The sequence below is a fragment of the Cryptotermes secundus genome, unplaced genomic scaffold, assembly GCF_002891405.2.
Source record: "Cryptotermes secundus unplaced genomic scaffold, Csec_1.0 scaffold1411, whole genome shotgun sequence".
NCBI classification, from domain to species: domain Eukaryota; kingdom Metazoa; phylum Arthropoda; class Insecta; order Blattodea; family Kalotermitidae; genus Cryptotermes; species Cryptotermes secundus.
In genome coordinates, this window is record NW_019735481.1 from 397,202 (window position 1) to 409,967 (window position 12,766).

The following is a 12,766-nucleotide window of genomic DNA, read 5'->3' on the forward strand; positions in this document are numbered from 1 at the left end:
TCCTTATTATCCACATTGTGTAATTTCTAGTTTCTTGCCTAACCAAATTTCCCCAGCAGATAATTTTTTCTCTCATGTTTGAACAGAAAAATGTGTTCTAGTAATTCTTTAGCTGAACTTACCTTTCCTAGACTTGAAAGAGAAGCATTGGTCAGAGGCTGATCCTTCAAGTAGAATTTTCTGAGCTCCCGACTGATCATACGAGATCGCTCTGTATTCCTTTCATATAAGAATGCTATTGGAGCTACAGTATCAAAGTTTCTGTCCATATCCTCAGCCCATGATGAGTTCAGAATGACAGCTATGACAATTAAGTAGTATTAATTCAGACTTCAGTCATGTACCATAGAACTTCGGGCCTTCATGACAGAGAATGTAGTAGATACTCTGACACACACATCTCATTGTCAGTCTCATTTCAGTTGTTCTGGGATAAGTAAAACATAAAAATGGCATAGCAGTAAATGGCAATGACATGAAGAATTCCAATAACATTTTAAAACTGAGACAGGAAATGAAAATATTGAACAAGTTAAGGACCAGAATGTCTGAATTATAGGCATGCTTCTTTATGGAGGACTTGCATTAAAGAAAACTATGAAGGAAATACATTTGCTTACGAGTGTAATGCTTTTTTCAAAACTATTACATGTACTAGAAAACAACAATTGCATACCAGAAAAGTTGTCAAGAGCCAAAGCTCACGTATCTGCCAGTGCACTCTTATGTTTCTTTTTTAGGGCCGAAACCAAGCATGGCACTACTGACGACCATATTTAGAAAGAGTGCTGAGTAAATACAGAATTCATATATGACTATATACGATGATTCAAACAGGATATTTTATAATGTTATATTTTAGCGTTCTGTTTCACTGATTCATGTCTATGTTTTATGCTGACCGTCTTACAGTGTATATAATTTTTCACCTTATTCTTCACTTCCACGCTACATGTTTCAGCACTAATGTGCCATTGTCATGTGTCTTTATGCTCGTTAAACTATTGTACTGCATGCCATAATGTCTTCATTCTAAAATGACTAAAATCTGTATTCGTCATAGAGGACGATGAATTCTAAATAATAAAACTTTTCAGGATTCTTCCTACGTCATACTCAAACATGCGAATTACGCCAACCCTCCTTTATGTGTGCATTCTTCCTACGTATATTTGTGTATCGTGTTCTGTGTTGTGTTTTACTCCTGTTACTGCATGCGTTGTACTGCTGGATCTGTGTGTGTGTACAGCAGACTGGTAAAGCCAGTTTCAACAAAATCAACATTTTGCATTTGGCCCCTTTATTTATGTACCGTTATTTTTCCCAAGATTCCACTCCTGCAGTCATGTATTGGGTCTGCACAAATTACTGAATTTTAATCAAAATTATTAAAGCAATTTCTGAGAAATTCTCCATTTTTGATTTAGAAGCCCAACTTAAAGGCCCTTATTTTTTGAGCTGGAATGTTCACAGAGAAATGGCACACCAAAAACCTTCTTGGGCTCAAAATATGTATATCCATCAAAATTTCAAGGTTAGTTATTACATCATTACTGTACTTTCTGATGCGAACCATACATATTGGAAAATAAAATAACATCACTGCGTATAATAGAAGAAGGAATATGTGAGTCTAATCAGAGGCAAAATATAGGGATGCCAGAATGTCAGAAGTGTTTAAAAAGTGAAACAGATGCTAACTGTAGCATACAGCACCAAGTTATATAAATGTTGAAGACACTTAAGTAAGGAATGTATGAAAATATTCATATGCCCACTTAAGCTTGTTTTATAGTTAACTATCTGGTGGCTGTTACCCAGAACAAGACATCTGCCCTTGGTGGTATACAAGGTAATTGATTGTTATTTATAATTGATTAGCCAAGCTTTGAATGTATTAAGGCATTGCATATTATATAGACTGATGTTTCTGACAAATATTTTCCCCCCATTTCAACCGGTAAAAGGGGATCTGGCCTGGTCAGGTCTGGGCTCTTCTCTCGGCTAACAAATAACATCTCTATACATACGTAATGCTTTATATGAAAACTCATCCTTTGTAATTCCAGTGATTAAAGGCACATCAACAAATTTGCCAGAGTGAAACAGTTTCGCTGGGTGAGCTTCCAGGAATCTTCCAGGACCTGAAGCTGGTTCAATTACAGGGCCATATAAGACTATTGGCTCATAACCCCATTCCTGGAGAAAAGAAACTTGAACTGAGGACATTGCATTAACACCTGTATCTAATCTGATCATGTTTTGCTGTAATGAATACAGAGTGGGAACAAAGACATAGCATGTGGGTACTCTGACTTATAACACAAGAAATAATCAAGGAGACAGTAGTTTAACAAACTGAGGTTAACATTCATACATACAAACACCTGCGTTTCAAGATATTCATAAGTGCAATCTGCACTGAATATGAAACATGTCACAAGCTTCACAAACAACAAGACACCTTTACAATTCTAACATGCCATATCACAATAACAAACATAAATGCAAACAACGTGCATCTAAATAAATACATAAAATACAGATATTTACACTTAATGTCTATATTGATGCCTACTGGGGAACATCCATCAGTCAGCATGCACTTCCCTTCTATTCCTTAGCTGTTGATCCTGAGAGAAGAGCAAAAATTCATCAGCAGTATATGATGGGAATTATGTATTAGGACATCCCTTATTTCTTTTATAAAATGTTTTTTACCATGTACTAAATCAGTTATATAGTCAGGCAGACTGTTAAATACAGTGCTACTATAAATGATTCATTCGTTTTTAAAATGCTATATTTTCCAAAGTATTATGTTGCGCCGCAATTTTGAGACTAGAAGTAAAAATGCATTGCCTAAATGTTTAAGGCTTGCGACAAACGTTTTACAGCAATTACATTAGTATGTCAACACCTGGACAGGCAATCTAGGTTAAGAATGCCTGAGTTAGCAGAATACGCAATAGCACTTCTGCAAGTCGCGTTGTAGGTACACTGGAGTATAATAATATTATTAAATAAGCAGCAAAAAGGTACCACGGACCCACCCACAGCCTATTAGAATATACCATTTAGGGAACTGAGGACAAAAGGAGGAGTTAACCTCCCTCTTTCGCCAACCGCAGAGTCAGCAAGTTAATGGTATAAATTGCTGAATTAAGGAGACTTAGGGATCTGATGAAAAACCTAATATTCAGTTGTCAGCCGGAGGATCTATTCGAGATGGGTCTTACAAGTGGTGGTGTCTAGCCTGCATCTATTATCGCAAGTAAGTCTCTTTACTCATACTAGCCATGCTGTTAAACTTTATGGTTATTGGTAAAGTGTGTTTGTTAAATGTGAAAGCCATGTCCAGTGTGCGCGGCGAGCCCTTAGGGGAGGATAATAGAAATCATGTAACAAGTAATTGCCTAGGATGCTAGTCCGGCAATATGGCCGTCGTTATAGTGTATGTGTTATGATTACTGGTAGTGTGCAGAACACGCACATTTGTGTTATAGTTGTGACTCAATTTTTGTGATAAATATATGTAGGCTTTTAGTATGTATAACTTTATGGGCAGATTCTTTTAAGGGTGAAACTTTACGATAGGATAGTGTAGTAGTATGTAATGAGTAGCAGGGAATAGAGAATGGAAAGACGATCTCATTGAACGATGTATACTTGCATATCCTCATGAGTCGAAACAGAGAGAGAGAGAGAGCCTCAGGCCCTACACCCCCGAAGGGGAGAACATGAGGAAGAATAACATGAAAGTAAAGACACTATGTACTCCCGACTGAAGGTCGGCAGTGTTCATACTGTAAATAGGATTGTAAATAAGAGTGTAAATAGACAGGGTAATTAGAGTAGTATGTACCGGGATTGTGATTTATTTCCCCGAACCAACCCGTCCACGACCGATCCCGAGGATCCTACCAAAAGAAGGCAGAACTGACCCAGGCAACAGCAGCCAAATGCAACGACAGTTAAGGGCGAGGGATGAGACGTGGACAGGGAGGGTAGGCTCATCTGCCACGCAGGAGCGCTTAGTAGCCTTTAGATCAACCCCCCCCTTAAGACATAATAAGTGGTAACAGTGGCGAGCTACCTCCACCAACCCCCGTCACTAAGACATAATTGGCGACAGCTGTTAGATATCCAACCCACCTGTCGTAGAGGATAATATATGGTGTGACAGTCGATCGGTAGAGGTGGGTCAGACCTGACATGCTCGCTCTACATCAATAATAAGAGGTGACAGTTATGAAAGGGCCAGCCAACAGAGAATGCTCGACCACCGCGCTACCGGCCCTTAGTACGTTCATCACCTCTCGGAAGATGTAAGAAGATGGTGGCAGCAGTATGCAACGAAGGAAGCCCAGAACCAGGAGGATCCTAGCTGAGGTTAATCTAGGATTATTGTGTTTACCCCTTACAGCGTAAGAAGTGGTGGCAAGGAGGGGTGCCGCCACGCCCCCTGCCACCACGGCATAATCTATTATACGTACAAATATAATTTATATATAAAAAGAACCGTAAATGCACAAAGTTTGTATTATATGCACCAGTTGGCAGCACGATTTCAATGCCTTTACAAAATGGCGACAAAGCAAGAAAGGGGTTTTTGTTTGTTGGAATATGCGAGATGTTCGCCTGTTATAGCAGTGCAACGCGCATTCAAAAGAGAGTACAGAAAAGAACCGCCATGTAAACAAAGCATTTTGCGGTGGTATCGGCAATGTTCGTCGCTACCTAAACAATGAACTTCGGCATCGCTGGATTGGGCGTGTTGGTGAGGATGACATAGCTCTGTTCACTTGGCCCCCCAGATCACCTGATCTAAGGCCTTGTGACTTCTTCCTTTGGGGGTACATTAAGGATCGTGTTTACGTACCCCCACTAGTAGAGCTGAGGGAACGCAACGATGCTGCAGTGATGACCATTGACAGGATGATGCTACAAAATGTGTGAAACGAGCTCGAGTACTGCCTGCATGTGTGTCGTGTGACCCAAGTGGCACACATAGAACATTTGTAGAGTGTGAAGAAAACTTGGTGAGTTTACGGTTCTTTTTATATATCAATCATATTTGTACATTAATGCGTTGGAATATATAGCGTTTTAAAAAACGAATGAATCATTTATAGTAGCCCTGTATATTTATACTCGTGCAATGGACCCCTTTCTGCCTCATCGCAAGATGTGATTGTAGGACATGTAAATTTCTTTCGTGTCTTGTCGGTCTCTCATAGATTGAATAATTAAAAGTAAAATACTCGAAGTTACTTATCATAAAACTCATCAAAGATAAAATATATTGAGAGACCAGTGTTAATATATTTAACTTCATAAATGCTGGCCTACATGACTCTCTATGTTTCATCCCCATTATTATTCTAATAGTCTTCTTTTGTAAGAGAAAGATCTTCTTGGCCTCTGATGAATCACCCCAAAAAACTATTCCATATCTCATGAGTGAATGAAAGTATGCATGATATATCATTTAAAGTGTTGTAACATTACTATATGTTTTCATAATTCGTATTGCATAACATGCCTTTCCCAATCTGGGTAACAATGATTCAACCTGTGTCTTCCAATTCAAGAACTTATCAATTTCAATGCCCAAAAATTTAATATGAATTTCCTCTTGTAATAATTCATCGTTAAACTTTAAATGTACAGGCACATTGTCACAATTGATTGTTTCAAATTCTAACACTTTAGTTTTCCTCAAGTTTTTCCACCGCAGCGGCCCGGGTTTGATCCCAGGTCCAGTCAGGTGGGATTTGTGGTGGACAAAGTGTCACTGGGGCAAGGTTTTCTGAGTACTTCGGATTCCCCTGCCAATCTTCATTCCACCAATTGCTCCACAATCACCCTCACATATCATCTGGAGCTGGTACAATAGGCCAGAAGTGGCCGCAGTACAACGGACTTAGTCCCACCCCACTAGCAATAAAAAAACTGTCACATTCCTCAAGTTTAGGGATAAGCCATTGTATTTAAACCACTGACTTAAGGAATTTAACATAAGTTTAGACCTATCTTAAATTTCATCGATTAAGAACAATATAATGATATATAACAAATATCCCTAAATGTGTTTAAACAATAAATATTTACAAAGAATAAATACCAATGAGGTTAATGAAGAAACTGAAAAATTAATTAAATATGTTATGTTACACTTCAGTTCAAAAAATTATTATTTATACTTTCAAAAACACCATGCTAGATGTAAAATTTTAAGGCTTATCAGATAAACTGAACATGTGTAACAGTACCAGTACACTCCATTTGAATTTGTTGTAAATTTGTCCACATGTTTAAGCAAGCATCATGCCATGAAGATACATGGAAAGTGGAAGTATAGTTCTATACATTCTTAACCTTGACACAACTTATAGGTGAGTGGTCAGTTTCATACTCCCTTCCAATTTACACCTCAGAAATAAGCCCCTTTCCTCATTGGATAAGAGGCTGGGTGAGCCCAACAGATGGTCTGGATATGGAGGTAAAGTGAAAGATTTATTCCTCTGTTGAGAACTGAACCTTTGCTTACCAGCCAGTAGCCTAGTCACTATACTGACAAGTGTGCAAGACAGTATTTTGAAATTGTACTTACAGTTAATCCACTCAATGAACTCGCAATTTCCTGAGCTTCTTTCTTCATCAGGCAGTCCTTAATTTGTTGTGAGGAGTCTACTGGACAGTTTAATAAAGCAGCTTGTCTCTTTGCAAGGGAGAGAACACTTCCTTCAAAGAATGCATCCAGAACTCCAGAGCCACTCATGGCTATGCATCGATGAAAGAGGCCTACAGAAAGAGAAATTCTTTTAAAGTATCCTAATAGAACTAAAAATTATTTTAAATGTTCATTCTACTCATTTTTGGGAACATCTGCTAAGACATCTATGATATCTGTAACAACTCAGAAGGACATTTTTTCCTCTGGGCAAAGACATATAAAAAATAAAACTAAATCATCGTCCTAGCAATGCTCAATACAGTATCTGGCCTAGGTCACATGCCCCTTCTCTTTAACCATGGTGGTATACCTACAAGTACCTATATGGGCTTTTGTGGGTATATGTTTTGTCTAAACCAACAGGACAAGATTGCCATAAGTCAATAGAAATTTAAATTAAGCCTTACATTTCCTTTCAGCACTTGATGATATGAAATTAACAGTTATTTATATTTTGAGAGCACATAGAGAACAGAAGTGACTTTCAGGTGTCAATAAACTGAGGAGTTCATTCCATTTGAAATATAAATTTGCCTTAGTTTTAATCACTACTACCATCTCCAGTTACTTAATCCCAAATATCAAATAAATAAGAATGTATTCTTCCAACTATATATACTTATATTATTTTGAATCTGTTACATCAAAATGAACCAGCTAACAAACATGTGATGGGCTGGCTTGATAAAAGTAACAGGAACATTATCTGTCTGCTTCTGCTTCCAGTATTTGTTGTACCAATGAACCACAAAAGTAACACATTTACTTTTGAAATGTTAACCAGGATAACATGGCTGATTGAAGATTACACTAATATTGTACCTTATACTGAGATAGAGGGATACAGCCTACATCCTCACATCATATTTCTTCATAGGTTCCATTTTTAATATTTTCCTCCCAACTATGCACAATTCTCCAAAGTGATCTCTTCATCTAAGGTTTTCTTATTATAATTATGTATGTACATATTCATCATATCCTGTCCATCTCATGCTTTACATATTCTGGTGAGGTGTACAAGTGATGAAGTACCTCATTATGCAGTTTTTTCGGGCTCTTGCCTCTCTCAAGCCCGGTTCCTTGGATCCCTACTCTAAAACACCCTCATTCTAATTTCTTCCCTCAGAAATAACAAACAAGTTTCAAACCCCTATAAGATAGGCAAAATTATGGCTTTGCATACTCTAATCCTTACATCATTAGACAAAATTGGAGGACAAAATATTCTAAGCCAAACAAGAGCAAGAATTCCAAAAGTTCTTTAATCTGCAGGAACAAATCGTGTGATGACTCTCAATTAATACTGTTAACTCTAATACCCTGTCAGTGTGGACATCGTTTAGAGGTCTCTGGAGTGAATGGCTTATTTCTGTAAACTTCCTCTCAGAGTCCTTTGACTGACAGAAATCACATATTTTCAGATCCAGGGGAATGACAGTAATATTATTCTACATATCACTCTTAGTAACACCACTTCAAGCAGACTATATAAAATTTTTAGTCACTTACTGTCACTCTCTGTAGCTTACGGTCTAAAACTGTTCGGTTCTTTTATTGACATATTGACTAACACTGAAATTAACAATATGGTATATGACTTAAAAGAAACATACTTTCCAATGACCCTGATCCAAACAATCAGATAACTTAGCATAGTTGAACAACACTATTTTCCACAGCAAACTAAATTACAAATGAGAACAGATAAAATATTATTTAATGCTAAATAGTACTTGGTAACATTTAAATAATAAGAAAATATACTATGTAAAAGTAGAATGGATTGGAAGCCATTAGAGGACCCGAATGAAAGAAAAATTTAATGTAAAGGAATATGTTAAAGACTTAAAATTCTTATGTAGGATGTAAAGTTTGAAGTTCTGCTAATTACATATGAAACATAATTAAAAGCTTTTATTCTTTAATAACAGAGGATTCTAACAAATTAAAATGAGAAGCAAGTATTAATATCAATTCGCCTTTTTACTCAATAAAAGTCACGTTCTCTTAATTCTTTGTGACTAGATTCATCAATTCACTCAGTCAACTTTCACGGTCAAAAGTGTCAGTATTCTTGAATTCAGTTCAGCTTAATTCATTTATTACAGTCTTCACCATCAGCACTAGCTTAGAACAAGCAGGCACAATTAAAATATGTAATAAATCCAAGAGAAAAATGTAGTAGTAGTAGTAGTAGTGTGGGTGGTAGCAGTAATGATAGTAGTGGTGGGGGTGGTGGTAGTAGTAGAGTAGTAGTAGTAGTAGTAACAGCATCAGCAAAAATAATAACATTAACAGTATCATCATCATCTTGACAGCAGCAGCAGTAACAATGATGACAGTTATGATGACAATGACAATGAAGATGACAACAATGATGACAACAAAATATAATGTAAAATGTTACTTTTACCAACCTCGTGACATGGGTGACACCATGTGAAGCATTACACTTACAGAGCCAGCACTGTAGCCTGCAATAGTGACACTGTTAGGATTACCACCAAATGCTGCAATATTCTCTTTCACCCACCGTAGTGTTGCTACTTGGTCCTTCATTCCATAGTTCCCAGGAAGTACACGATCACCTGTACTTAAGAATCCTGTAAATACAAACATTCATTTGACATGAAATTATAAGAAGAAACATGACTCCATTGCATTGGCAGAGGATGGGGGATAATAAAGAGTTGAACACATGGTGAGACTGAATTCTGTTAACCAAAATTACACATGAGAGGCCCAATACAAAAACTCATCAGAATATCCAATTATTAATTAAAAACTGTCACATAATGGCGGTTGTCTCAATAATGTAACTGTTCACATGTTCATTATCAGTAACACACTAAACAGATATGATAAAAGTCAAGAGAAATTTCAAGACCAGGATATTCAATATAATTGCATGATGGTCCTGAAAATTTTAAGATTTTGGGAGGTTTTATCTTAAACTTCTAATGCAGTGGTTATCATAGTAAATTTTTTTGTGGGCTTATTAAAAATGTATAAATATGTTTCGTGGCTGTCAGTAAATGCACAGAAGAAGTCAGGAATATTTGTCTGAAGACTGGAAAGAAAAATTCAATGAAAACTCTTTTTTAAAAGGTAAAATTTTCCCTTGGTTTAACTAATTAAATACTACACCATGAAGGCATATTGGGGAGTGGATGTGTAGATCCATACTTTTTTGACCTTGGCACTGGCTAGAGGTGAGTGTTCAGCTTAACGCCCCGGCCGCTTTACCCCCAGGGAAAGTGCCACTAGTATCCAATGGATAGGAAGTTCGATGGACCCCAGAGCCAGTTCAGACAATGTGGAGGAGAGGAAATTCTTGACTGTACTAGGACTCAAATTTCGAACCCTCCATCATCCAGCCCATAGCCAGCCTCCATACAGACTAGGCTATCCTGGCTGCTTGTTTTTTTATTAGTAAAATAAATCACTGCTCAATATCAATGATCATTATATGAATCCCTTACTATAACATTAAAAATCTTTGAATTTTGTCTTATGTGTATTTATAGAATTGTTACAATTCTCCGAATAAATAGAGATAATTTCCCTGAACAGTATTAACAAATTATCCTTTGGAAATTCGGTGTATTTTCTGTGCAGTAGAATGACATATAAATGAAATTCATGCTTCAAAGTGTTAAAAGGAATGGCTGCAGTATCGGTCTCACTTCAAATTTCACACAAATGCAATGTTAATACTTGGGGGGGGGCACAGTAATGGGGCATTCATGCTGAGTTTCGTGAAGAATAATGAATTTGTTTAAAACATATGCTTACACAGGTGTGTACATCCACACAACAAATAATGATGTGATCATAATATAAAATTTTGTTAATTTATAATAAAAGGAAAGTAGGCTAAAATTAATGCTACTTATGTTAACAATTCTCTGTGTGTTGTAATATCATATATTTAAAGCAGAATATAATATTCATCCAGAGCATTGTCTAGGAATCAAAAAAAAAATCTTGTAATTTATCCAGAAGGATGGAAGTTCAAGAAAAATAACTTTTAAGTTACAGATTTACAGTTCTTTCCTTAATGATAAACATACAATTACCTCACTCCAGATATAATTCAGAATAAACTAATAAAATATTATGAAGAAAGTTATATAATCATCATGGCTTAATCTGATCTAATAGCAGTAATTCTTCAAACTTCTTACTTTATATAAGGAACTTCAGAATTAGACATACAATTCACTGTTTGCATTGCAGGTTAATCACCTGATCAGCCCAAGGAACACTGGGCATACACATCTAATGGTTGAAATCCTGCCTTCTTTACAATACCATAAAATTATCTATGAATTTTTCGTTGTTGATATTAAGTATCGTGTATCAAGAATACAGCAAAACCTTGTGCCTCTTTGAAATGGAATGGTAGTAAACTGAATGTATTAATGTATGAAACAAGATCAGCTTTTTAATTATTGCATTTAGGAATATTTATGACATCAGAACATCTGGTGCGTTAACTTTTCCCAGAATGAGCAATAGAAGAATGAACAGAATTTGAGAAATGTATTTCACTCAAGCCATACTGAAATAGATATATACAGGTGTCAAAATGATTTTTCAGATCTTATATTGTATTGTATTTTATTTCATCCGTTTGCTACATAGTAACATTTGGACACATCATTTGTTAATACAAGTTAACAAAATAAATCTACAAAGTTCGCAGTTGTTCAAAAACCAGCTGAAAGCATAGATGATTTTGAAATTAGGTCTGGGTTCTTGGAAAGCATTGATTTATGAAAGTGCTGTGATGCATAATACTCATATACATATATATCCTGGCATTAGCTATAAAGGATTCACTTTTACATGTCTCATTATTGGGAACAGTTTTATGAAATGTAAAAAACTCTGGAGGCAATATGTTTTTCAAAAACGTGTACATTTCTTTGAATTATACAGCATTACAATTCGGAAGACCATACTCTGCATGTCTCATTTGTGTTCTGATAAGTACATTCAGCATGTGGACAAAGTAATTATCAGTACAGATTAATCTAATCAATATTTCAACAGTCACAACTCATGCATATGGAGCATCATTGTACTATAATTTATTTTATAAATGTATTGTATTAATCTAAAGTTTGGTATGCACAAAGTGAATCTAACACTTCATCCATATTTATATGGACTGATTTAACAGGTGTTATTTTTATAAGCACCATGTTTTAGTGTTCAGTATTGAAGTTATGGAGAAGTGACTTGTCCTATATCATGTATAATGATCCATGAATATGAAGTAAATAAATAAATAAGTGAAGAGCTACTTGACCTACCTAAAGCTCCAATTCTATAGTTGGTTGTCACAAGAACAATGTCTTGATCCATTAAGTATTGTGGCCCATATGCCTTGCTATGTGCAGTTAAGCCATAAAATGCTCCAGGATGGAAGAACACCATAACTGGTCTCTCTGGATTATGTGCTCTTCCTGGTAACTAAAACAAATAAATCACTTACATACTGCATTGTGTGATGAAAATTCTTATCATATCAATGCACTTATTATTTTTTCCCTATTAAATGAAAAATTTCAGTAACATTCTGATGACTAATATTCAGTCTGTTATTTATTTTTTCATTTCTTCACTTCCACCCAAAAGATCAATTCAGCAAGCATTGTTATTTTCTCATATTTTACCATTACTTTTGAGAATTAACCTCTAGTAAAAACTGCACTGAAACAATTGCATTGGAACTATCTTAAATAGTTGTAGTAAAGTGTGGGAACATCCCACATTATCACGCATTGTCTGAGTCTGAGTCTGAGTCTGAGTCACATTGCAACTGACGGTCAGTCAGTCTGTAAGTCTTGGTGTCGAGCCCCAGCTGGGGCTCATGACCAGATACTTCTTTTGACTGAGTTACTGTCTTGTCCATGTGTAGCGCCCTCTCTGACTAGAGGTCGGGTCTGTCATTTGTTAGTCAGTCTGTATTAAGTCCATTGTCTGTATTTACATACATTTACAAATACACACTTA

The 12,766-nt window shown here is 36.1% G+C and overlaps 1 protein-coding gene across 1 annotated transcript in view; it reads right to left on the minus strand.

Annotated features, from left to right (window-relative positions):
* Positions 1-35: 35 nt before the first annotated feature.
* The window catches only part of LOC111869453 (esterase FE4), a 21,371-nt gene continuing 8,640 nt past the window's right edge, over positions 36-12,766 (minus strand). Inside the window, exons 4-8 of the mRNA XM_033753440.1 lie at positions 12,064-12,223; positions 9,160-9,345; positions 6,617-6,807; positions 2,031-2,199; positions 36-301 (exon numbers count right to left, since the gene is read on the minus strand). Of these exons, the coding sequence (XP_033609331.1) occupies positions 39-301; positions 2,031-2,199; positions 6,617-6,807; positions 9,160-9,345; positions 12,064-12,223 (969 nt within the window). The 3' untranslated portion in view covers positions 36-38. The remainder of the gene's footprint in view (positions 302-2,030; positions 2,200-6,616; positions 6,808-9,159; positions 9,346-12,063; positions 12,224-12,766) is intronic.